This window comes from Orbicella franksi, chromosome 13 (assembly GCF_964199315.1).
Source record: "Orbicella franksi chromosome 13, jaOrbFran1.1, whole genome shotgun sequence".
NCBI classification, from domain to species: domain Eukaryota; kingdom Metazoa; phylum Cnidaria; class Anthozoa; order Scleractinia; family Merulinidae; genus Orbicella; species Orbicella franksi.
This window is the reverse complement of record NC_138157.1, coordinates 3,570,794-3,597,001: the sequence shown is the minus strand read 5'-3', so window position 1 is coordinate 3,597,001 and position 26,208 is coordinate 3,570,794. Positions and strand designations below refer to the sequence as shown.

The following is a 26,208-nucleotide window of genomic DNA, read 5'->3' as shown; positions in this document are numbered from 1 at the left end:
CCAGAACAAAACAAAGCACAAAAATTGTTCAATCTATCTTTATTGAACCTTGTAGAAACCTTATCTAAACAGAAATTACAGAATGATAATTGCGTATGCGCTGTGTAAATTAAAACAATCAGTCCCAGACGAACAAATTAATCGAAAATACGTAGTCTAAAGTTTTCAATAGTAAAAATCTCATACCTAAAAATATAAAATAGGACTATATAATAAACAGATGAAAGTCACTCGACAGAAATGCAAAGTCAAACTTGTTCAACAAGGGTCATGAGTGATTAAATTTCGCAAGATGTAATCAAAGAGGAACTGGCATAACCGGCACGTCTAAAATCTTCAACACTGCTCTATAAACTTTTAAAAGCAATTTTAATTTAGTTTAAAAGCATTTATTGCATATTAAGCAATTTCCCAATCACTGTTACGTTAGTCAGGGGAGTTAACTGTGCTAGAATAATACTGTAAGTTTTTAAGTAAAATTTAATGGTGTCAAAATAATGCACTGATACTTTCTAAATGTATTTCTAAAAAGATAGATAATCTACATCTCAAGGTGTTCATAATACGTAAAATACTACAAAGTCCCAACGTTGTGTAGCCAGCCACAAGAATCACTATTAAACAATGGATGTTAAGCGGACAAGTCAACAGCCCTTTTGTAACACTCACACAAAAAAAATTGTCAATAGAGGACTATTCATTCTAAGCATTCAAAAGGTCTTAACAAAAAAAAACAACAACAACATAATAAGTTAGCCAGTAATCTAGAACATAAAGCACATAGTAATCATCGTGAAATAAAATGCTATGTGTAAGCATTATTTAATAAGACTTTACAACTACAGCAACATCAATTTGCAAGTTGCTGGCTAAATCTACTTTTTTTTAAAATTAAAAATGTTAGGTTTTAAAACATTCTGGCAAAATTCTAAAATTTTTAAACACCGCAAAGTGGAAAAAGAGGAACAGAATGATTTACTAAAGTTATAAGGATATAACTATGGAGAAACAACATCAGGAAGCCAGTTTGCTTTTAGAGTGTCTAACACTTTATCATCTCCAAGGTATTTAAGAAATAATTTACATTCTTCAGAGTTTGTGTCTCGAAGAGTTTCCTGATCTGGATGTTTGATAAGGGACTTTGTATCTTGCAGTACCTAAGAACAAAAAAATGACGTCATGGCAATAAATTATTAATGCTTGAGATCATAAGCTTCTGTTAAGATGAAAAACCACTCAATAAAATATCCAAATTATTAACTTAAGTCACCATCGCCTTTCAATACATTTTTCAAATTTTGATTGAATTAATGATCCCTTGAAAAACAGTTTAACTCTTAAACGTCAAATGATTTGCAACATGCCATCACCATTTCACTATTTGAATGCTCCAAAAATCAAACCAAAACATCTTACCCGTAATTATTTCACTATTTTGGAAACACTAATGGAAGACATTTCCTGGGTGTACCTCACCACTAGAAACACTACAGTACTCCCCATGGGATTATCCATGCACCTGGTAGTTTCTAATGCCCAGGTAAAAGCAAGTCCAGTACATCACGTTCTGCAAATCTCTCACCAATAGGAGGTACATTATCCCTAAGAATGTCCAATCCCCAGAGTACATCCATGCCTTGGTAATACCTCATTCCCTGATATACATTTGTACCACTCCACACTCTCTGGGAGCTGTTGATGAAATTTACCTTATTAGGCATGGTAGTCATAGCTTTAACCCTGCTGTCAACCTGTTCCATAAAATTACCAGGTTTCAAAACCTCCATCACAAGTCCATTCTCCCATGCTTCTGTGGCCACCATTTTGTGGTTCAACAACAGCATTGACATAGCCTATTTGAAAGTCATTATAAATAAAGACAATAGATTACCTTGTGAACTTTCGGCCTGTTGTTATCTGTAATGAATATTTCCTATTAGAAAAGTAATTACTTTCTTCATGAAGTTTGTTGAAAATCATATAGAACAAAGTTATAAAATTTCTTACCTGTCACATGAAACTTTTAAAACTAATTTTTACTAGTTGGAAAGTAATATTTAATATCTTTCTTCAGGCCTTTTGGTTGCAAAGTGCAAAATTTATGCTCTTCCATTCAAGACATAGCAGATGTGAGCATTTGGTGAGCTAATCTCACAAAATTTGAGATATCATTTGCAAGACTAAGACAAAAATAAGAAGGAAATTTTTAAATTATGTCTTAACATCACATTTTGAGCAACAATTTACAAGAACCCTTAGTCACTAACTGCTTGATTCCATTTTCACCAGAATGTTGTGTTAAAGAAATTGCCAAAAATAAAAGCTGAATGTTGCAAAATGACAAGGCAATTTAATTTTAATTAATGAATTAATCACATATTAAGATGATTTCCGCTGAACATTTGAGCAATCATGGCAAAAACAAAGTTACCAAAAAAACCTCACAGAATGGCAATATTTTGAATGCAGTTAAGAAGAACTTAACAAGACTTAAGCTCTCATTAGCTGACCCTGCGAGAGAAAATTGAATTTGAAGTTATCCATATTTTAATAAAAACGGACATTTCATGTCAGGTCAAACCACAATAACATACACTTTAAGCATTCTTACGAGGTTTGACACCATCTTTCTCGAGAATGCTTGAGAACTTAATCCCAGGGTCACTTGAGGAAATGAATCAAAGTGAGATGTTTCAAGTAGCATTCAAAAAGTTACCGTGCTATGAGCAGATTTTTAGTACATAATTTTTGCAATTATTGCTCAAACTTTGATCGGAATCCGCCTTAATAGTTTAAGCACTTGCCCCAGTTCTCCCGAGTAAGGATGAGAGAACAGTAGATGAGCATCCTATTGGTGGATGACCCCACTTGGTAAAACATGTCTGAAACACTGCCTGAAAGTAGCAAACAAAAAAATCAATAATTAGCCTTTAAGAAATTGAAAATAGGACAAAGAGAGAGCTGTGCATAATGTGCAAAGGTTTAGAATGTCTCTTTTCTGATTGCAGTCGGAATCGATATTGCTCGTTTTTCTAATTGCTTATTGCCCACCTTATTTCTCCACCCTTAGTAAACTCACTTATTTTGATGTAGTCTTAAAACATTAAAATCACTCTTTGCTAACAACTGTTATAGCTTTTTCAGCAACACTGGAAATCAAAGTCTGAGGTGTTCAAACAATGTTTGGAAATTAAGATAAAAATACAAAATCAAGAATTTTGTACCAACCTTATTATTAGCATACACCACATCACACAAAGCCAGAAGGGCCGTACCAAAACCCAAGGTGTTTCCGTTTGCAGCTGCTACCAGAACTTTTGGGAAACTGATCAACATCTCAACTAAAAGTCTGTTTTAAAAAAATTACAAGGCATATTAAATATAGTTAATATTGTTAGTGCAGTTGATTACATATTAGCTAAGAATAGCCTGTATAGAAAGAAAGTTATATACGAATTAGGTATTTTGTAAGACGTGTCAATCTTATCCAATTCTTGTCATCCTTATTTCTCTATAGCATTATGTCCTTGCAACCTATGTACATTACAGTACAAACTGGTTGCTGAAAATTCTCCCCAAAATAAATATTTTTGTCCTGCTTGGGTTCAAAAGTGATGAAAAGTTATTCTACGGACTGAGGAAATGTGTATGCGCATTCAGATTGTCCCAGGTTGTACATTTTTGAACATGCAATATGAAGTTTCATTGTTTTGGGCAAGTAGTAAAATGTATCAACCTGCCAAGAAGACTGTTATGTTTAAACTGCTGTCTAAGAAAATTAATTTGAGAGAACTTAGATTTACACATCTCACTTGAATTTTTCCACCATCCTTTTGGCCTCCTGGCGTTGATGTGTCATGATCAACTGTTGATAATCCAGGCCACTACAGAAGCTGTCCCCAGCTCCTGTCAGTACAACAATACTGACATGTTCTTCTTTGGATGCTTCATGAAGAAAACCAGCAAGTTGATCACACATCTAAGGATTGGACAATAGAGCGACGCAGTCATACTTGCAACTTAATTAATGTGCAATTTTGTTAACAAAGGGTGAGTAACATGAGCCATGTTTTACAGAAGAAAACTAACCAATCAAAACATAAACTGAGAACAATGGACTGGTAGCTTCTTGTGATGGCAAGTAACAGTCTGTTTGATGTGAAAACATCACGAGGAATTACCATAGTAATATTATAAATCTGACTTGAAAAAAATTAGCTTGAAAACTCATTTTGCAATGTTCAACTAAACTGAAAACGTTGAAAAGCATACAAAATTTAGGAAGGAAACTAACCAATCAACAAATGGCAAAGTTTCCTGAGAGGTTCACAGCTCCTCGCACTTTGTTGGGTTTTCAGTTTTGTTGTGGTCTATTGTGGTATTATTATGTTATTGGTTTATTTAAGAAAAAGATCGCTATCCTTTGTTCTCAAGTAACACTCTGATTGGTTAACTCTTTTCCAAGTGGACCAGTTCAAATAGTCGTGCTGGTTCAAAGGCTGTATAAAGTCTTTCAGCCAAGAAAAAAGTGCGCATCTTTCCCAGCTCCCAACAATCATCTACATCTTTGCAGAATGTGTTAGGGAAAGTTATTTTCTTTTTTTAACCTGGAATAGTGCTTATTTCGCTGTAGCTTAGAAATGTTCTTTGTTAAAGTTGAGATACTCTCACTGAAGAATGTATACTGTCAACTATTTCAAGATGGGGACCACTGTAAGCAGACACCTCCCTAAGGCAGTCATAGCTGAATTAACTTGTTTGTCTTGAAATAAATTCTCATTAAGGTGGACACTTCTCCAAGGGAAACATCGCTGGCCAGGTTGCCCTAGCTGAATTTTACTTGTTTGTCTTCAGTTTAACTAATCTCATTAAGGCAAATGTCTCTTTAAGGCTGACTGCTAGAACTGGTCCCCAGGATGTCCATCTTTGAGAGAGAGTGTACTCTAGGCAAATGTCTTGAAAATTATGCCGGCAATGAGAGTCGTTCAGACAAGTAGCCGAGCTAGCATTTCAGAGGGGTTTCATAAAAGTTTTTTTAGCCAGAGGCCAGCTGGTTTTCACAGGGGGGGGGGGGGGGGGGGCAAAACTTTTTGAACCTCTTGATAAGGAAAAATTTCTTCTCGATGGTCAAACCAGGCAGGCAAAATCATTCTCACAGCAAGTCAATTTGTCTGGTGCCTGGCCCCTGATTTCAAGCATGAACACTCTCAAAATACAAACAAATTTTCATAGGCCACTGGACAAATAAACTTAAATTAGTTATATCAGGGTCATTTATTAAAAAAAAAAATAATGACCGACCTCAGTAGTCAAAGCATTTTTCTTTTTTTCACTACACAAAGTGATTTTCCAGACACTTCCTTCTTTAAGGACAGACACACACTCATCTAGGACACCATGCATACGAGTGGTGCGTGTTAATCTTGATACTTCATCATCACCTAGCTCTGCTATGAGTGACCGAGTCAAACCATTCTTTCCTATGCGACCTGGGGACTTTTTGCCACCTTTCTTGATGGTGTCTCTTTTAGGACCTTGGCAAGGAAGTCCAGAGAGAAGAGTTTTTTCAATAATCTGTCCATTGAGCGGACTTGAACGAAGTCTTTTTGCTTCTTGACCAAACACTTCACATGCTTCATGGATTTGTGATCTTTTCTTTCCTCTTCCACGTCCTCTTTGGTATTTTTTAAGTTCATTTGCCATACTTTTGACTTTCAAGATCTCATCAACCATTTCCTTGTTTGCTAGACCTCTAAGCTTCCGCTTGTCAATATCAGTGACTTTTCTTAGTTGCCGCAATTCAGGCTTGCTGGATTCCAAATGAGTAACACAACTGGCATTTATTCCTAACGAAAAATCAAAAAAGGTTAGAGACTCTGGTTTAGACGGGGGCCTAGCCAGGATTTTTCAAAGGGGGGGTCACACTGTGTCAAAGTGAGGGTACTCACCAGATTGTCAGGGCGTTTTCGCCACCTGTTGGAGGTTGTTTGCTTAAAAAAAGGCTTGCAAATGGGGGGTCACAGGCACCCAGGACCCCCTGGCTACCCACCCCCCTTGTTAGACTGGGTAGCGGCTGGAGTTAAATGTATGAGTGATTTAGCTTGTAGAACTGTAAACATTTCCTTTGCAGCTTCACAATCACAGGCTCTGCTGCTGAAACAAAAGCACTCACAGGTGAAATCATGGTTGCCACAGGCATCCTTTGACTTTTCCCTGATAAAAACGTGTGGTTCCAGAAAATATCCATGCCCCCCCATGGAGGGTTTTTTCCAGGTTGACCCCCACCCCCCAGGATTTTCCGTTCCAGGGGCTTCACAGTATTTCCCCCACCCCCTGGAATTTCCATAATTTTTCTACTTGGACCCCCCCCTAACCCTCGGAAATTCCATATCCATAAAAAACAAGACTTAACTCATTAATAATTGTAATAAAATTTAGCCGCAGCTGTTTATAGTCACACGAAAGAAGTTTGGTTACGAAGTTTTGGCCTTAAAATTATGGTGTTGTCACTGGCAACTTACCTCGTTTCCGTTGGTAACAATATCAACAGTTATGCATCGCCTGTCACGTTGCCTACAATTTTGTGCGCTTTGCTGCCAATGAATCAAAGGCTGACAAGTTGCCAATGGTTATGGAGCCAGTTGCTCGTGACAACAACAGGATTTTTATTTTAACCTTGGTGACCAAACTTTCGTCCCGCCTTACTCAACTGATAATTGTCGTAAGTACCCTCTGTCAAGCCCCTACAAGAAAATAACCATCCTGGGTGTTAATTGAATCATTGTTTTTAGTCCCTCATGTAGTTACCTGGCATTGGGAATGACTTGGCCATAAACTCCGTGACAGTGTGGAGACAAGGCAATAGATTTTCAACAGGTTCCCACGTGCTGTACAAAGGGTCGTAATTCTTCCAGTGAACAAGATATTCTTCCTTTCCAGATGATGTTCTGCGTCTTCCTATTACTTTATCAACCTGTGAAAATAACAAAACAATATGCAAGTAAGCTTATTAGCTTTATAAACAAAGAGAATTGTACAAGAATTGAAAATAAAGTACTTTTTCACCTCGTTTATTTGTTTTAAAACAAGACTTGGCTATCTGCATCCATAAAGATTTAAGAGCATGCCGTTTGTAAGCTAATTTTTAATCAATAAATCTATGAGCTGGTACAACTGTAGTATAAAAAAACAAAAACTACACGTGTTGATCTCGAACAAGACGAACAAAAACATATCAAATGTTGATTTAAGTCACTTGGAAAGAAACAGTATGTAAACGTAACCCTAAACAGAGTGATGGGATTTTTGTATTCAGTTTCAGGCAACACAAAGAAGGCATCAGATATTGAGGACCACCGAGTAACTAAGCTTAAGCAAATTATGCCCAAAGCGAAACTGTCATTTCCAATGAATGAATTAACTTAAAAGAATACAAAATACAGCGAAATAAACCTCTAACAGCACCATCAGAATTTTCTAATCCAGTCTTTAAGTATTAATACCTTAACAGTGGGAGTTACTATGAGATCAGTTGATAAAGACCGCAAGATTTATCGAAGTTTTATGCAATAATTTGTGCCACTCACCTCATAAATCCCATCGGCCATGTTGCGCAGTCTCCGTTAAACTTGCGCGCCAAAATCGAACGCACGCGCTAAAACATTTGCTCGATATAACGCCGCATTCGATTGGTCTTTCGAGAATAGCAGATCAACAAAAGCTTTCAAACCACCTCCGAAAATCGGTACCTTTTTGAAAGGGTGACAAATTACAAGTTAAATACTTTTTACTGTTGTAAATTGCCTTACTTTAAAACAAACGTGCTCATTGCGATCGGAGTTCGAACTGACCAAAATCGGCCAATAATCAAAGCCGATCTACTTCACTGCCCACGTGACTGAAATTCGATTAAAAAAAAACCCCGCCACTTTCCCGTACGACGGTGGCAACTTATCTGTGGGGTGAGCTGAGAGATCTGTCTGTTCAAGAAAATGCCACATTTAGATCATAGTGTAAGGCTGGACTTTAAAGATGTGTTAATTCGACCTAAACGGAGTACAATCCGCAGCCGAGCTGATGTAAGTTAGAAGTCAAATCATGTTTTTGATTTTCACACGTGAAGATGTAAATTTCCAACACGTACTGGGCTTATTGTACATTTGGATTTTTGAAGACCACCAGCGATCGAAACAACCCCATGGGGCGTCGTTAATTAGGCTTTCCTATGAGCTACCGGCCCATCATTGTGGTTGAAAATGAGCAAGCGATGGAATATGTTTTCCAGTTGTGCTCCCCGTGCGTAATTTTCGTTTAATAACATGGCGGTAAAATATGTAAGCTTATTTTTCAGTCCTTTTGAAGAATGCGCCGTTACTAATTAACATAATTTTTCTTGTGGCAATGGCAGGTTGAGCTTGCTAGGCACTTCAACTTCAAGTATGCGAAGAAGAAACTTCCAGATGATGTTATTCCCATCATAAGTGCAAACATGGACACCATCGGTACATTTGGTATGGCTGTGGCTTTAGCTGAGGTAAACAGTTTTGTTTTTCCGCAGAAGTAGTCGTCAGATACCATATTTTCAGTAGACTCGTGCTAGCTGGAAATGTTAGGTGTCTACATGAAATATGTCTAACTGTAAAATAGTGGATGTTGCCAGAGGGAGGAAGAAGGGAGAAGGAGATTTCACAAAAATATATTCCCCCACAGCAGAAGCTTTTGTGACACCTTTTAAGGTATTGAATGAAAAAAAAAGGGGGGGGGGGTGGGGGGAGGGAAATGTGTTGTTTTAGAACTGATACATCTCACGGGTGAAAAACATTTTGAACCACACCCATAAAACAGGATCTTGGTACCTCTTAAGGTTTTTTTTTTCAAAATTTTCGACGAGCACCTATGTCCTTTTTATTTGAGAGTCCCTCCTCCTGGGATATTCCATCTATGCAACTATGTAACCTGCGGACTCTGTAACCTGAGCAGACTCCCCAATAAAATGTTATAGGGGTTACTTGTCATACCTTTCAGGAGGTACCATTTGTTGATTGGTACCACTTAGGATGCGGCACTCCTTCTAACCATCGCTTGGGGTATGGAACCTCAAAATCTATCAGTGCCAGTGGATTTATTGTTTTAGGATTGGTACCCCTTAGGGGTGAAAACGCTTTGCACTCACACTCATTGGCCCCCCCTCTAGAGGTTCTTTTCAAAATTTGCAGTGAGCATCCCAATCATTTTTATAGGGAAGTCTCCCAGGTATACACAGTCTTCGAAAAACGGTTGAAACATGCTCTTTGTGGGAGGCATGGTGGTTTAATGGTTAGGGTACTGTTCTAGCCCTGGCCAGGGTCCTCTTACAGTACCTTTCCACCCAGATGTATAAATGGGTACTGGCAAATTTAATGCTTGAAAGTGGTGTAGCCAGGATTTTTCAAAGGGGGAGTCATACTGTGTCAAAGTGAGGGTACTCACCAGATTGTCATGGCATTTTCACCACCTGTTGTAGGTTGTTTGCTTAAAAGAGGCTTATAAAAAGGGGAGTCATGGGCATGGGCCCTTGCTTGAGGGTAACCTTGCAATGCAGGGGGAGTAGACATACTTGGAGTCACTTAATGTTATGGAAACCAGTTAAAATGATGTAACTTTATTGAATTGAATTTTCAGCACAAGCTTCTGACAGCAATTCACAAGCATTATCCTCTGGAAGAATGGGTCAAGTTTGGTAAAGAAAACCCAAGTGTTTTACCAGTAAGTTCTTTTAATAAACTGGAGTAATTTGGTCATTTCTTTTCTCATTTCCAGTTAAATTTGTAAATAACTAGTTTGTAAAAACAAAAATCATTTCTTCCGATCATGTTTGCTTATTTTTTGGTTTGTTAATGTATACATTATATTTTCAGTACACCCTTGCAAGTTGTGGAATGTCAGATGAAGATCTATTAAAGTTGCAGCAGATTTTAGATAGTTGTCCCACAGTTCCAGGAATCTGTCTTGATGTTGCAAATGGCTACTCTGAACATTTTGTGGAATTTGTCAAAACTGTCAGGAGCAAGTTTCCAGATCACATCATCATAGTATGCACATGGTGATATATAATTATTTTAACCATTTAGTCCCAATATATATCTTATTAACCAAGCAGTCAGATACTGATCTCTGTGCAGACTAGCAATGAGGGTTCAATAGGTTTGTAGATCATCAAAATCAATCAGTTTATTACTCCAGTCAGTTCACAGAACAGGTTTTGAGTAGCATCCATTTAACTATTTTATAAATCAGATTACAGCTTTAGTGACACCGCATTAGCCTGTGTTTTCCAATGATCGGTCATTCTACCAGAAGTAGACGTGCCACTTGCTCAGCCATTTAGTTATTAAGTTAGCCAAATACTTCTTAAATTGTTACTCAGGTCTGTCATTAAGGGCCATAACCCATAACACCTGTTACGGCTGAGTACGCTTGATTTTCCCTCTATGCTACGGGTGAAATTGCCTGTTGTTGATAGAATTCAACCACAAAGTAACAAGTTTGCTATGGGTGTGGAGAACAAGGCTACAGGTGACTCAAAACGTAATGCAGCCCTGGTTACACTGTACTTGTGCTAAGAGCTTACGTAATAGAAAACTAATGGAACTCTTCTTGTCAGGGAATTAAATCAGTTAAGATGTTTCTGAAGCTTGAAGTCTCTTACTAGTGTCATTTCTAACTCATTCCTCTGTGTGGTAACTTTTCACAACTGTAAGTGACCCCTCTCTCATACATTGGTTTTGTCGTACCATAAGGCAGGGAATGTAGTGACGGGTGAAATGGTGGAACAGTTGATTCTGAATGGAGCTGATATCATCAAGGTTGGCATAGGACCTGGTAGGTGTTAACTTATTAAGAGTTAAACACCCTTCTATTGGCTAATGGTAAAGTCTGTATATGAGCCAAGTGGCCCATCAGGCCGGAGCTTATCCCTGTTTCTGTAGCATGAAGCGACTAGGAGTATTTCTACCCCGCCCCTGGATGGGATGCTAATCCATCGCAGGGTTTCCCCACCATTAAATTCGCTGGTACCCATTTATACACCTGGGTGGAGAGAGGCACTGTGAGAGTAAAGTGTCTTGCCCAAGAACACAACACAATGTCCCCGGCCAGGGCTCGAACCCGGACCGCTTGATCCGGAGACGAGTGCACTAACCATGAGGCCACCGTGCCTCCCTTGTTGGCCAATAGCTGGTGAGAAAAAAGAATCAAATGGAAGCTTGTTCAAGTTTGATAGCCCTGGGTTGATGTAAGTCAATACTGAGTTACGTCAGTGAGAACTGACATGGCTTATTGCCTGACAGTGTGAGTCAATTTTCATTGATTTACAATGTACATGTAAAGGTGTAAAGTTACTACTGGTGCTTATTGTACACCTGTACTGACATGGAGACTTTTGTCTTCACAGGGTCTGTTTGCACGACCCGCAGGCAGACTGGTGTGGGTTACCCACAGCTGAGTGCGGTACTAGAGTGCGCTGATGCTGCTCATGGCCTCAAGGGACATATTATCTCTGTATGTACACACGTTATTGTTTTGCAATGTTCACATAGTAAACAGCAGAAGGGATTACAAAGCAACCTTTGGCAATGACATTGGTGCTTTTTTTTCACTGATGATTCTTGAATACAACATGACTTAATTTAGTAATCAGTAAATAATGTGTATCACCTCTTTACATTTTTTTTACTGCACCTTTCAATATCACATGAACTCAGAAATTCCAAACCTAACTAATGATCCTGTTTTTTGCTGCTGTCAGTCATTATTATGACATTAAATTCAACGAATCCTAAAAATAAGAAACAAACAAAATCAATTGCAGGGCTGTCATTAAATTTTAAGTCACCTGTAGCATTGTTCTCAACTCTGGTAGCATGAAACTTGTTACTTTGTGGTTGAATTCTATCAGCAACAGGCAATTTCACCTGTAGCATCAAGGGAAAATCAAGCATGCTCGCCCATAACAGGTGTTACAGGTTACGTCCCTTCATGACAGCCCTGGATTGAAATCTACCAATCGCAACCCACAAACGTGAACTGTTGAACCTGTTGAAGTGAAGATCTATTTTCTGAGACGTACACTACTGGGTTTCGACAGCAGCGAAAACTCAATTATTGTTGTTTGAACTGTCACTCAGTTTGCATATGATTGAAAAGCACAGTAAAACATGACTTTTGTTATTTTGCAGGATGGAGGCTGCACTTGTCCTGGTGATGTCTCTAAAGCCTTTGGTATAATTGTCTTTCTTTTTTTTCACTGATTCACAAATTTTCATCAGCAATTATCTTCCCTCTAAACATAACTTCCCTCTAAACATAACTTCTGAATCAAAAGCAAACTCCAGCTGCTGTCAAATGAACATTCAAATTACACGATCGAGATTACAGTTTTTAAGTATGCTTGATGTAAACTGTCTGACGAGTGTGTTGCTTGAAATTAGAATCTACAAGTGCGTACTCAATAAAGTTTCAACCATGCTCAATTTAGAATGGCAGCCTTTTGTATCTGCTGTGGAATACTTCTTGATGCTGAGTAGTTATGATTACATGATTGGGCATACTGTTCTTAAATATGTGTGATGCAGACTGCAAAGCAAGGAGACCTGAGTGAACAACAATCTGGAAAGAAATGCTTTTTATTCTTGAGTCTAAGTCTATATATACCCACTGGTCTCAGTACCCTGAGAACTGAAGGAGGAGGAGGGGATTCATTAGCAGATGACTGTTAGCATCTGCAATCTTTTTCTTTTTCTTTTTTCGAAGGAGAGGTTGGGGTGGGGTTTTTTGGGTGGGCCTAGAGAAGGAGGGGTTATGTTTTAATTTTTGTTTGTTTGTTTCTGTTAGGTGCTGGGGCAGATTTCGTTATGATGGGAGGCATGTTTGCTGGACATGATCAGTCGGGTAAGGAATGTCTGATTATCACTGATGGTATCCCTTGATCATAAAGCTATTTCTTTTACCATACCTTCATTTCAAGATGCCGTAATTCAAAACATTTTAAAGTGAAAATGAGTTTGATTTACTACGATTCAAAATAAAATTTGATTTTCATTCAAGAGGTTTTGAAGCAGAGACACTAAAACATACTATGGCCTGTTTGCATGTGTCTGGGCTTGTAGTCTAGTTGTTAGGTGAAAAATACCAGCATATAATAATTATATAACATATGAAATAAAATCTTGCTAGTAACAATAAAAAAAAAACCTTACTATTCTCTGTCGTAAACATCAGGTGGAGAGTTGATAGAACGTGATGGAAAGAAATACAAGATATTCTATGGCATGAGTTCATCCACAGCCATGCAAAAACATTCAGGAGGAGTAGCCAATTACAGGTCAGTATTGTCAGGGTTTCAAAATTGTTTTACGTTTAATTATGACTCCTTTTAATTCTCCCAAAACCCTATTTCTGGAAAAATTGCAGAATGATCCTGTTTTGTAAGAATTTTAAAATTTAACACTAAGTAAACCTGGAAATTGTCACAGGTTACAATTTCATCTGCAGACACAAATTTAAGAACCACCGCATACCAAAAACTAACCGACTACCAGGGTGCTAATTAAATTTCTGCAGCTTGAAGAAGGGCCCAAATATTTCAATTTCTGTTTTCTTGACACTTCTCTCATAAGTGACAAAACAACAAAACATGAAACTAAAACTCAATAACAGAAACAGAACTTTTATTTTACTTGGTAGAGTTGGCACTTGAGTGTTGCAGCATGGGGAAAAAAAATGCAATTATCGCCTATCCACACTAGCAGACAAATTAAGAAATCGCTTGTTTTGGACAAAATGAAGGACAATCAACTTTTTTTCTTAGTGCAGACAGGCTCGTAGTAAGATAATATCATAGTTTATAGATATTTAGGTTAAGTACAAACAACCCCACCAGCTTCTAATAGCTTTTAATTAATTCTCATTGTTTTAAGATAAAGGCTAGCTGCCTATAGATCTACTAATCGATAATGTTCAATCAATCAATGGCCAGCATCTGATTTGGAACTTTACTTCCAGGTCGTCAGAAGGTAAAACAGTGGAAGTCCCTTACCGTGGAAATGTTCATGATACTGTCCAGGATATTCTTGGTGGTGTGCGGTCAACATGTACCTATGTTGGGGCAGAGAAGCTGAAGGAGCTTCCAAGACGTACCACATTCATTAGAGTCACTATGCAACTAAATAATGTCTTCTCTTAATAATTTAAGGTGGCCTGGTAAGGTTGTGCATCCCACAGGGTGGAAGTTAGTTTTTTATCGTGAGTTACTAGACAGTTTACTAGTTGCAAGTGTGCTGACCTGTGACAGGCAATCCTAAGGTTTCTCAAGATATTTTTGGCCTTTTCGCCTCCTTCTACCTAAGGGAGGTTATTGGAAATTCTGAGACAAGGCTTAACTGTAAAAATATTTCTTGTACAATGGGGGTGGGTTCAAACCAAATAATCTTCTATGGGAGGGGTATACAAGGATATTTTGTATAGTCTGCCCATAGACCCTCTATTTTGTCTCGAGTTTGTCAAGATCAAATGCAAAGTATTAACCATGTGGGACATGATTGAGCTAAAATGCAAGGGGTGGGGCTGGGAAAAGACAAAAAGTAATTATGATTTTAATGTTTTTGTTCACTTCGCAGTTGCTCTCTTGCTCCCACTGGCACATGTCCAAAGAAAAATAACTTGCAGAAAAAAAAAACATCTGTCTTAATATTTTGTGGAGTAACATTTTTGTTTGCCTACTATACAGTAGAATGCTGCCTGCAATCTACTTAGGTTATACCTGTGTATAAGTTCTTCCAAAGCAATTCTCAATTAACACAAACTTACACTAAATTGACTCACAGAAACAATTCGCTACATTGTATCCCATTAATTTTTTTCTTTGCCAACCCCTAAAAAATGAAAAACTTGGAAAGTTACCTAAAACCTATGGCACAAAATCAAGATTGATGATAAACTATTTGAAAAGAAAAATCCCAAGCACATGTTAACTAACATGTGATAACTTATAATATAGCTTTGTAGCTTACTACCTCAGAGAAATGTTTTTCTATCTTCAGTGATCTTTTTAATTTATCCCTAATTTATTGACATTTTCTGAACATCAACCAAAAATTGGTTCCTGTGTTGAAAGTGTATACTAAATGTTAGAGTTGCAGAGACTTATTTGATAGTAGGATTAGCACTTTGATGTGTAGTCAGTGTCTTTCAAACATTTGCAAGTTGTGCCTTAATGGCCGCAAAGACAGTGCTTTATAAAATGTCTGGGATTGACCATTTCAAAAGATGATTTCTTCAAAAATTATAATAATTATGTACAATTTCAATAAATAAACTTGCCTGTCAATAGGAAGAATATTGATCATTAACAAATAGACAAAGATTAATACTTATACATATTTGGACTAAAGTATCACTTGAGACTTGTAAACAATCTCTTTTTCAGAACCATAATAAATTATTGTTCCAGTTTGAGTGTCGATATTAATGAATGCAGAGAGACTTTCTTGCTGTTGTTGGGGGCGTTGCGAGTATGAATGTCAATACATTGTTGTGAGGCTTAAATGTACCCTGCTGTACATTGGAACCCCATAAATCTGCTCACCAACAGGCCACAAAAATCCTGCTGCATTAAAGGGGTTTTTAAATAAGAAAATGACTGACTGAGCTTTTGTTCAGGCCAGAATAAAGAGGCTGTATGATTATGAGGTGACCGTACATACAAAGTGGCCATAATAACAGGGTCACCATAAGGCGTGGTTCCACTGTAGTTGTTTATTAATCAGGCAGTGTTACAACATACAGTTGAACCACTATTAAACAGCCACCTATTTAAATTTTTAATGGCCACCCCATGTTAAGCAGCCAGTTTTCCATGTCTCAAAATTGTTGTCACGAAAAAACTAAATATAACCCCTATTAACCAACCACCTCTACGAGGCGGCTGTGGAAAAGGCCATGACAGCTAAGACTCCGAAATAGAAAGTTACCACTAAAAACTTTCAAACAATTGTTTATTGTTGTCTTCACATGATTCCATGCTTGTTTAATTTGTATTTGAATGCCAATTCCTGACAAACCCCTATTAAGCAGCCTCCTTCCATTTCCCAAAGGGTGGCCACTTATAGGGGTTCAACTGTATATTTTGATTTTTTCACAAGTGTTGCAGAATAAATAGATTAATAGATCTAGCTACTGATGAAAACTTTGTACTGTTTCATGTTTCACATTTCAAGCTCAAGCAATGAGTGATACTTGGGCAAAATTACTAATTTCATTCAAGTTAATATGAAATGAAAACAGAAATAAACGGTAAACTTCAAGTTTATTACACAAAACTATGTTGAAACAACTACATAGCCTAGTAACCTAAAACATAAATACTAACATACAACTTCAACATTTTGTTAAATAATTTCAACATTGTGTAAGATCTGCATATTAGGAGATGTTCAATAACAAATAACTGTCAAGGAATAAGCAATCTACTTCAAAACATTACATCAAGCATTAGTTTTGTAGTGTTAATTATCCATAATCTTTGGTAACTTAGTTATCAAACTAGGGTATTTTTAATAACTATTAACAACCTAAGATTTGAGACCTATTTGGCAGCCTAGCATCGTTTCTGTAATTTTTTATTCTGAACAAATTGATAAACTAGGTTTTCTGTACAAGGTGTTAATTATTGCAATTATCACTTTTGGAAAAAAGACAGGAACAACAGACTTCATGTCGTGAGTAAAGCTGCACAAAACACACTGAAAAATTCTGATTACAGTGGAACCCCGCTTTACAGTCACCTTGTTAGTACCACCACTTTTTTGTCCCGGCAAAATGGCCCTACATTTGCTAATGAGAAAACCCTGTTAATGCGGCCACCCCATTAATACGGCCAACGACCACATTCTGAAATCCCAACCTGTATAATCCTTTGTAATTTTACCCCATTAATATGGCCACTCAAACCAGCTATGTTGGTCTTTCCATAGTTTCCAATATTTATATTGTATGACCTTGATTGATGTTTCAATTGTTTAAAAATTTATATCTGTACTCTGACGTTTATTAAAGAACAGTTGTTTAGAAATAGTGCATTTAGGATATACCTTAGAGACCTCGCTCAGTTTAGACCAGTCATGAAATGTGTAGCCTGTGTACATCCATCCCCTCCCTTAAAAAAAAATTCCCATTTTTTTTTATTGGGGGCGGGGGGGGGGGGGGGGGGGGGACAGATGTACACAGGCTAGAAATTTGACTCTACACCAGTTAAAATGGCCATCCTGTTAATATGGACAGCCTCATTTTCATGGCTCTTTGGTGACTGTACAAATGGGTTCCACTGTATTTTCTTGAGAATTTGAACTACATATACCAACAAATTATTTCAATCTGGAGCTGCAAATTACTTAATAATCTATCCATTAGTCATGTTCAGAGTACTTCTTAGAGAAGTGTGTTCTAATTTTCCAAAGCCATCATTCTTGAGGTTATATTTAGTGATAGCAAATTGTCATCCAAAATTAAAAACTTAAGTTGTTCTTGCAGATACACCGGTGACCCTTGACCTAAAGCAACTGTAAAAATATACCATTAAACCTCCAGGAAAAAAGGTAAATCTGACTAAAAAAATTCAATTAAGTCAAACACAAAATAAGTTAATTAACACAATCCCTTCATCACAGCAACTCTAACTTGGAAATTACAAAGCATACAGTAGTTACTTCAAAATAATTACTATACATCAAACTTACTGTGAGTAAATCAGAAAACTAATAATTAATAAAAGTTTTTCCTGATGTACATTTAACTTTTCCTTTGATGTTCTCTGCTGAAATTACATAATATTGAAACTGGAAAACTTTGTGACTGCATGTATAACCTGTGAACAAAATTTCAATGTCTGTGTTGCTTGATATTAGCATCAGGCAAGTGTATAGTCCATAAAGTTTCAATCATGCTGAATTCCCTATGATTATCAATTGAGTAAGGCGCAATGAAAGTTTAGTCACCAGGGTTTTACGTGAACACTGTGTTGTTGTCACGGGCAACTGGCTCCGTTTCCAGTGGCAACTTGTTGGCCTTTGACGTCACTGGCAACAAAGTGTGCATAATTGTAGGCGACATGACAGATGATGCACAACTGTTGATATTGTTACCAATAGAAACGAGGTAAGTTGCTGTGACAACATCGCAATTTTAAGGCCACCAAACTTCCACCGTGCCTTACTCAACTGAAAATTGTAGTAGAATGGCTACCTTTTGATCTGAGAAGAGCATGTCATTCACCAAGTCCTGTGTGGACCAATCTTTCTTATTTTGTCACTTTTCCAGTCGGACAACCTTTTAGACCTGCCGCAGAATACTTCTTGATTTTCAGTTCAGCTCTACTTGAATTTACACAAGCTGTATAGTAATCAACAATCAGTGACAGAACAGATGACAATGTTATTCTGTTAGACCTTTAGCCTTTAGTTGAAATAAACTGTAAAATAAAAATACATGAGCCACCACTTTTAATATTAAGTTACTGTATAGTGAGTTGAGGTGTAACGACAGTTTCTTAATAATTTAAAATAACGAAAACATTTTACGCCAATGAAAATTTTTTTGGCTACTTGAAATAAATACAGGACTGTTACTTTGGGACGTACTGTCTAATGATTATGACATACACTTCATGAAAAATTACTTATTGATAGGTCACTTTGTTCTCATGTGATAACCAGACTGGACACTTATTTTGTATACTTGCTTATTAGTTATCTTACTTATAGCTGGCTCAATTCAATCAGTGGTGTTGAAACAGGGTTGATGCCTGAATTTGTGCAACTTAAGGTAGCCAACTTGGACCCCCTGTGGACAGGTATGCACAACCAACCCCTCCCCCCCTGAGGAATAACCAGAGATCGACATTTTAGCTGGCACAGGAGGTTCAACTACATGTAGATATAAATTTTGATATGGCTTAGATCAAGCAAGCATCTACATTTTGATGCGATTCTAATGAGATTAAGCGTAAATTCTGGGAGAAACTTATACTTGGAAAAAATCCGAGACCCAGATGGGATCCCATCTGGGACCTGGATTTTTTCCGAGTACATGTTTCTCCCAGCATTTACACTTAATATCATGTTGTTGTTGTTTCTCCATTAGGATTCTAATGAGCTCAAAATATTACAGCATAACAGTTTTTTTTTTATCAAAGATTGAATGAAATCATTGACAATACATGTACAATCATTTACTAGCACTTCCAACATGGAGCAAGGCAAGGTTAAATATCTAGTGGTTATCCTAAAACTACAGGTTGAAAAAATTCACAACTTTATGTATTAACTATACACACTATAAACTAATGATGAAACTATTTAGATAACTTCAGAAGTTAGCACAACCTACAAATAAATACAACTTAAAAGACATTTTTCTTTTTTATATATATATAGCCTGATTATAAATCTGTTTTAATCTACACGACTTTGTGTTCTATATAAAAGCACTCATCTCCATGACAACTCTATTTCACTTCTGTTTCCCCTTTGGCCCTCTTGACGTCAGGTTGGGACAGTTCAGCTTGTGTGTCTGTTCTTCCTTTTTGTGATGGATATTCCTCTGGCTTGCCGTCAGCTCCCTTTGGCAACATTTCCATTGGTGTAGTGCCATATAGCATTCCAGGCTGAACAAAAGGAGCTGGAGGCCTACCTGGTACAAACCCAACTGCAGCAACAAGCAATCCGTTTCCTACAGAACCCTGTGGCATGACTGTTCCCTGTACAAATGTCTGCCCAGGGGGCATGGCCGTCATCAACGCTCCAGCAAGTGGTTGGTAGTAAGATGTCCCAGGTAACGGGAATCCCCCTGGTACTGCTGCAGTGGATTGCAGCGGATCTGAAGGTTCACCATCTGATGTGTTTCCTACTCCTTGTACAGGCTGTGTTGGTGGCACAGACCTATCAGTAGTGCTCTGAACACTAGCTTTTCCCTGACCAATATTTTGCATTGGAGGGAGTGTTCCTGAATAGACAGCGGGAATGCCTAGAGGCATTGAGGATGTAACAACAACACCCGGCATATTTCCAGGTAAGGCTGTCATTCCAGCCATAGTTTGTGCACATGACACCGAGACAGAGGTTGCACTTTGACTTGTACCGTTGCTTACAGCAGGAGCTTTTGTTGCATTTGACAAGACACCTGGAGCAGACTGTGTTAGAGTAGAATTCCCTCCACTTACTTGTGTTGCTGGTCCACTTGAGAGTGCAACACCAGCTGGAATAATAGGATTGGACGGAGAGAGGAAAATGCACACATCACCAACTTTTAAGTGCTGACAATTAAGGTTGTATTTGGTTAGTGACTGCTCTGGCCTGCTCGAGGTCCAACCTTGGCCATACACAAAGAAAGGATGCTCAACTGGGCAGTTTAGAATCACCTGTAGGAATATGAGAGAGACAGTGAAGATCATTATTTAATACTTGATTCCACAGCATGATTCATTCAATAGGAAGATAGCTTATTGCAGGACTGAACCACCTTTAACCAGACACGAATTTCATAATCAAAATCTGTGTGCCTGAAGCATTAGTTTGTCATGAAAATGCATGCAAACTTAGGGATGGCAAATGATACCAGCCCTAGAAATGTATTACTAGTGCTGGATCATGTGTACTAAAGGCATCCACAGTCAAGGGTTGGTCAATACTGTCTATCGACCCTTGATCGATATCTCGGTCGACACTCGATCAACATCTCAACTGACAGCGGGTTGATAGTTGGCCAAGTGTCGACTGACTCATATGTAAAGTCTATAGATTGACACTCAATGGCATGTCTGCGAAAATTAGTCGACTCTGAACTGACTTCAACTGAGATCTCAATCGAGTGTTGACCGGGTATTGATCCAGATGTCAATTGAGTGTCGATCGAGATGTCGACTGAGTGTTGATTGAGGGCCAATTAAGAGTATCAATCGACACTCGACTGGTGATACCTTTTAATAGTACACATGAGCCCAAGTGCCTGCTATTGCAGTATCTACATTATATTATTCAACTAACCTGTGTTTTAGAACTGTTGATCGTGAAAGTAACATGTGTACTTCCAGAATCTGAACCATCTTCTATTTTGACAACCGTGCTTGTCTCCAACTTAAGATCAGGACAGAGTCTTGTGCTGTGAATAAAATCATCTGTAATAAGATCTTCAACTCTTTTCAAATCTCCAGTAGCCAGCTGAATGATGGATCCTTTGATAAATGGTGGAGGTATCTGAGGGGGGGCTGGTTGAAACTGTCCCTGCATGTGCATCAGGGGACCTGACGGGTATGCTCCGAACATCGAAGAAGGCATTCCCTGACTAGGAAGTATGAATCTACTTTGGTTTCCAAGTACATGAGGTTGTAAAGGTTGTGCAGCAGGTAACTGTGTATTGTTTGATGGTACTTGATTCATGGCAGACTTGTTAGTGGCTAATTCTGCCAGCTGAGAAAGGTTGCTTGTGGCCAGGAATCCAGCAGAGTAGTGAAAGCCATTTGAAGCTGGAGCTGGAGCCTTATCGGCAGGCTTTGCCTGTGATGTGAATGATAATGTTGAAGTGCTGGTCTTTGATTCAGAACTGCTTGTTATGTTGTCTGGTTCAGCTTCAGCCCCTGATGCTTCCAATGCTGAAAGAACATAATTTTAAATAAATGAAGGAGATAAAATTGATAACCAACAATGCCCTGTTTGCAACATTTTGCTCCAGATCTGTAACTTTTCCATTTTTCAACCTCACATTTCTCCTTTTCTTGTATGGTTTAACCTTCTAAGGGATGCAGTCATGTATACAAGTGATGGGGAAAGTCCAAATGAGGGTCCTAAATTGTTAGACCCCAAAAGATTAGAGTCCTTTTCAGCTAAGACCAGACCCAGGAAAAGTCTAACAGCCCCTAAAAGAGAACCGGGTTGTACTTTTTGTCAACTTCAGAAGAAGGACTTGCCAAGATCTTTCAAGTCCAAAAGAGGTGCCACAAAACTAACTAATAACTAAAACTCTCATGCTTTTCTTTGTCCCATGTTCATGACGACTCACCTTATATCACTTTCAACAATCATGTAACCAGTTTTCATTTTCTCACATTTTAAATAACAAATAACTCTAAGGTAGTACACATTTTTTGTCATATAGAGTGGTTTTCATTGAGGTTTGTAAACCAAAACCAAAGTTATCATTCTGGTCAATCACAAAGCAAAGGACACTGACAATCCAGCAGCATATAAAAACAGTAAAACTCGAAGCAAATTCATGTAGTTGACAGGAAGCACACCAAAAATGTGTGCAAATAAGTGATGATTTATAGGTTTTTGGTTTTACTTTTGATCGGATGAAAAAGTGCTACTACAAGTTTTTTTCTATTTTAAGCCAATCATGCAGTGCATTAATGTAAACCAAAGCAAACTCAAATTACTTTCAATAGTCAACAAAACACTGCTCTGTGAAGACATTTTAATGCCTCGCATATAATACAAAATCAAACATGTACACACCTGTTCCTTCCTTCACTGGACCTTGGACCAGAATTTTTCCATGTGTAGATGTAGGCTGGGAATCTGTTTGACTGTCATCTGAGCGACCTGATGATGCCATTGACTCGGAACACTGCAGAGGATTTTCTGTAATGTATTCAAGCAAACGTCAACTCGACATTTAAAACATACCACCATTTTAAATTTTAAAACTGGTGACATGGTTCATCTCTACTGGGTGACAGAACCTCCCTTGGTTTTATTCAACTTTTGATATTTGCCCTAAAGTAGCAAAGTTCTATTCCTATGGTTGGAGAGAGAACCTTAAAATTGCTCAATAAAAAATGGAATTCTGGAAATCACAGAGAAGTTGGCGTGCTGGAAGGAAATTCCTTCCCCTCTAACTGTAAAATTTTGCAAATTAGCTTTGCACTTTTGCAAGATGTGAATCACAAACACAGCCATTTTACTATTTGGAGGTCCTTTTTTCAGCAGTACAAATGGACTCTCGCCAGATGGCTAATGACAAACAGATGGACAAAAACATTAGAAGGGCCATTTATCACACAATAATTAGAGGGACACATTGGAGGGAGGGGGAGGGGGTGTTAAAGGAGCTGCATCACGGTTTACGCGTCTTGAAAAGTTAAGCCTAGGTTTTTCAAGTTCGTCGTTTGTAATCTGTGTTAATCTTCTCCATCCTTCACCATCCTTGTTTCTTTCTGGTTTATTATTACCTCTTTCGTGTTTTTCTATCTTAGCGAAACATTTCCACTTCTGTTGAAATTCCATCTCACCATTCAACATGGCAGCAATATATTTTTCTATCTCAATTTTATCCTGCACTAATGAGATGAAGTCGCTGAAAACGAACCTAGTATTATTTAGAGCATTGATATAAAGAAAGTATTGCCTAGCATTACTATTTTCAGGTTTCCTTCGATTTAAAGGCCACTTTGAACTTGATGAAAATAACTCAAAATATTGTTACTGGGTTCGTTCAAGAATGTCAGTCTAGTGGAGAAAAGCATGCAGGAATCTTACAGTTTTCATGATATGGACCAATAAAAATCAGTGAACACTTCAATCAGCTGACCATTAAGCTCCACCAAAAGAATATATTGAGTTGTGTATGTTGCGTGACTGTAAAGGCATTGGATGTCATGAGTTACATTTGTCCCTCAGCACACTCGGGACAAATTATAATCAAATTCTTACTTGATTACTTTGGACATCACAAAAATCTCAGCCAATGGCATTAATGTTTATTTAATACTTGACTAAAAATATTACTTTAAAAAAAAAAAAAAAAGGTCCTCAAAGTTTTGACTGCTCTAAAGGTTCTTCTCTTTTTCCTCCCCAAATACCTAGTTAACAGCTTGGAAGTTCTTCCTTCTTCCCGTATTTTCATTTCAATATTTGTTTCCTATGAAACTTGCGAAGGCGACGTATAAATTAGAATAGCTTCAAATAAGCTTCAATATGCATAAAATTCTACTGATCTGTGCTGTTGTACTAATCGATTTCACATGCACTTATAACAAGCATCTGCGCCAAAAAACAGCGAAACGACGCAGAGACTAACAATTATCAGCGACTGCCTACCAGAGATGTATCATTTCAAAAAGGAAAGTGTCCGAGAAATTCCTTGATTTCGTTGGCGTGGGGTAAATGTGGTGTCAACACGAAGCCACCATATGCAAATGAGATCCCTGCTTGTGTGTCATGCGATCTTCGACAGTGACTGTCATGAACTGACATACTAAAACATCACGATATATAACCTGAAACCTTCATAAAAAAGCTTAGTACACGGGCAAAGACCTTTGCTAGCGTAACAACGCGTTTTTGGGATGCCACATCAATTGAGTGACTCGTAACAGCTTGAAATTTCCTCTTCTCACGGAGAGAAGACGTGACAGAACGTGTTGTGTATTAAAAACTTAGCTTTCCTCGTGCCTCGGCAAAATAAGGCCTGAACACTACCGATATTAAATAAGAATATACCTTATGCCCGGCTTATTTCAGGACAATTTTCATCACATTAGACGCATGCAAACTCAAAGACAAGTAATACTGCCTTACACGTTGAGAGTTCGGCGAACAAATAATCTTTTGTACGAAACACGGCGTTAATTATGCAGTAACAGAATCGAAAAGCAGATGAATTCAAAACGTGCCAAAGAAAAACAATTACAAATGTAGACATTTTGAACCTCCTGCAAAAAACTTGAGAACTTGTGTTATGTCTTACCTTGCGAATTCAAGCCTTGGGAAGACGAATCTGAAGATTGCTGCGAGAAAGTGAGAACTGAAGACGAAGGCGCGATTCCAACAGCAGCTGAAGTTTCTTCGCCGGTCGTGTTTGGAGCTGTGTTACTCATCTTTTCACGGATATTTTTCGATTATTAGAATTGAAATACGGTCAGAAATCCCCTTTTTCATCCAGTTTCGATTGCAAAGTGCTGAGAAGGAAACCGAGTTGATTTGCACTGAACGCGAACCTTCGCGGAAACGCTTTTCAGGGTCTACCGTCGTTTTCTTTCCAACAATAAAACTTCAAGAGAAATCAACTAAAGCACAGCTGAGCGATATGTCAAACGGCTCAAAACTTCAAAACTGTTCATAATCTCTCAAGAAAAAGGTACTTTTGTTGCCTCCGCGGGTACCATGACAAAGAAATTTCTGAAGCACAAAGCGGCGTGACTCACAGATATTTACACTTGGTTGATATCGGATGATTTTCAATTCAATGAAATGCAGAGAAAATTCGCGACCTTCAACTCTGGTCTTGAATAAATCATCAACTACGGTGAATTGAATTGGCGCCACTTCGAGACAGGAAGTAGTTTCCACTCGAAACCGAGGCCATGTCGTGGATGCTTGTTCGAAAGATTGATAACGCAAACCGGATAAATCGGAGCTTCTGATCATAGACTATGAGTAGTCCCTCTTTCGCTTAGTTCATCGAGCGAGACGCGAAAGAAATCGCGACGGACTAAACGAAAGAGGGATTACTGGAAGTCCAGATAAATCACTATCCAGCTGCAGATAGCGTGGTTTGTTTTGTGATCGCTGAATAGCGATTTATCCGATACGGATCGGTACGTGGATGGCGTTATACAGCCTTCGAACAACTGGGGCCGTGTCAATGTGAGCTGAAAAAATATTTTTAGAAAATACTCTGTATATGAAAGCGCTTGCTACAGGCTACATACTTCTATCAAACAAGATAAGACCAGAGCGAGTTTTCTGTTAGCTGTTTTAGCATAAACCACTGACTGTACTTTGAAGCCGGCAAATAATAATAATAATGTCACAATCTCACGAAACCATTTTTGTAGTGAATCTCATTGTACGTTTTGTACCTGATAGTAGTTACAAACACAGGACTAGCACGAGCTCTGACGTAATAAAAGCGCGAGCAAAGGGTATATTTCCGCGAATGAGTCCACAAGCTACCCAAGCTTACAATGCGAGGAGTTATCATTTTTTATTTCTATTTTTTTTTACTTTTATGCGAACGTTCAGCGAAACGTGATATATAAATGTCACGTTTCGCTGAACGTTCGCATAAAAGTAAAAAAAAAGATAACTCCTCGCATCGTGAGCTTGGGTTGCCTGTGATGAGTCAAGACGGAATATCAATAGGTCGTTTTCACGTGAAGTCATCAAATTTCAAAATCCA

At 38.1% G+C, this 26,208-nt stretch overlaps 3 protein-coding genes across 4 annotated transcripts; 1 reads left to right on the top strand and 2 right to left on the bottom strand.

Annotated features, from left to right (window-relative positions):
• Window positions 1–19: 19 nt before the first annotated feature.
• LOC145466756 (enoyl-CoA delta isomerase 3, peroxisomal-like) lies at window positions 20–7,867 on the bottom strand. Of its 2 annotated transcripts, none has more exons than XM_081450463.1 (8): window positions 7,587–7,867; window positions 6,808–6,973; window positions 5,302–5,846; window positions 3,813–3,979; window positions 3,229–3,349; window positions 2,805–2,894; window positions 1,710–1,853; window positions 20–1,157 (listed from the first exon to the last, which is right to left on the bottom strand). In XM_081450463.1, the coding sequence occupies exons 1-8, from the start codon at window positions 7,605–7,607 to the stop codon at window positions 999–1,001; spliced, it is 1,413 nt and encodes a 470-aa protein (XP_081306589.1). In that variant the 5' UTR covers window positions 7,608–7,867; the 3' UTR covers window positions 20–998. The 2 variants fall into 2 exon arrangements, with proteins under 2 accessions (XP_081306589.1, XP_081306590.1); XM_081450464.1 differs by lacking the exon at window positions 7,587–7,867 and adding an exon at window positions 7,453–7,563.
• A 60-nt stretch (window positions 7,868–7,927) lies between these two features.
• Window positions 7,928–15,961, top strand: LOC145466757 (GMP reductase 2-like). Its single transcript, XM_081450465.1, has 10 exons — window positions 7,928–8,078; window positions 8,408–8,533; window positions 9,661–9,744; window positions 9,897–10,070; window positions 10,779–10,860; window positions 11,432–11,538; window positions 12,216–12,258; window positions 12,871–12,927; window positions 13,258–13,360; window positions 14,041–15,961. Exons 1-10 carry the CDS (start codon window positions 7,992–7,994, stop codon window positions 14,219–14,221), a joined length of 1,044 nt encoding a protein of 347 aa, XP_081306591.1. The 5' UTR covers window positions 7,928–7,991; the 3' UTR covers window positions 14,222–15,961.
• A 3,283-nt stretch (window positions 15,962–19,244) lies between these two features.
• On the bottom strand, window positions 19,245–25,597 carry LOC145466754 (uncharacterized). Its single transcript, XM_081450462.1, has 4 exons — window positions 24,775–25,597; window positions 22,542–22,667; window positions 21,075–21,679; window positions 19,245–20,449 (listed from the first exon to the last, which is right to left on the bottom strand). The coding sequence occupies exons 1-4, from the start codon at window positions 24,902–24,904 to the stop codon at window positions 19,538–19,540; spliced, it is 1,773 nt and encodes a 590-aa protein (XP_081306588.1). The 5' UTR covers window positions 24,905–25,597; the 3' UTR covers window positions 19,245–19,537.
• Between the last annotated feature and the right edge of the window lie 611 nt (window positions 25,598–26,208).

Coding starts and splice junctions, on each gene's coding strand:
- LOC145466756 (XM_081450463.1), bottom strand. CDS start 7,607: ATGGCCGATGGGATTTATGAG. Junction 3,980..5,301: donor AAAATGCTTTGACTACTGAG/GTCGGTCATTAT, acceptor TCCAATCCTTAG/ATGTGTGATCAACTTGCTGG. Junction 3,350..3,812: donor AGGATGGTGGAAAAATTCAA/GTGAGATGTGTA, acceptor TTTTTAAAACAG/ACTTTTAGTTGAGATGTTGA.
- LOC145466757 (XM_081450465.1), top strand. CDS start 7,992: ATGCCACATTTAGATCATAGTGTAAGGCTGGACTTTAAAGATGTGTTA. Junction 12,928..13,257: donor TGCTGGACATGATCAGTCGG/GTAAGGAATGTC, acceptor CGTAAACATCAG/GTGGAGAGTTGATAGAACGT. Junction 13,361..14,040: donor GGAGGAGTAGCCAATTACAG/GTCAGTATTGTC, acceptor CTTTACTTCCAG/GTCGTCAGAAGGTAAAACAG.
- LOC145466754 (XM_081450462.1), bottom strand. CDS start 24,904: ATGAGTAACACAGCTCCAAACACGACCGGCGAAGAAACTTCAGCTGCT. Junction 21,680..22,541: donor TCCAGTGAAGGAAGGAACAG/GTGTGTACATGT, acceptor ATGTTCTTTCAG/CATTGGAAGCATCAGGGGCT. Junction 20,450..21,074: donor TCAACAGTTCTAAAACACAG/GTTAGTTGAATA, acceptor ATATTCCTACAG/GTGATTCTAAACTGCCCAGT.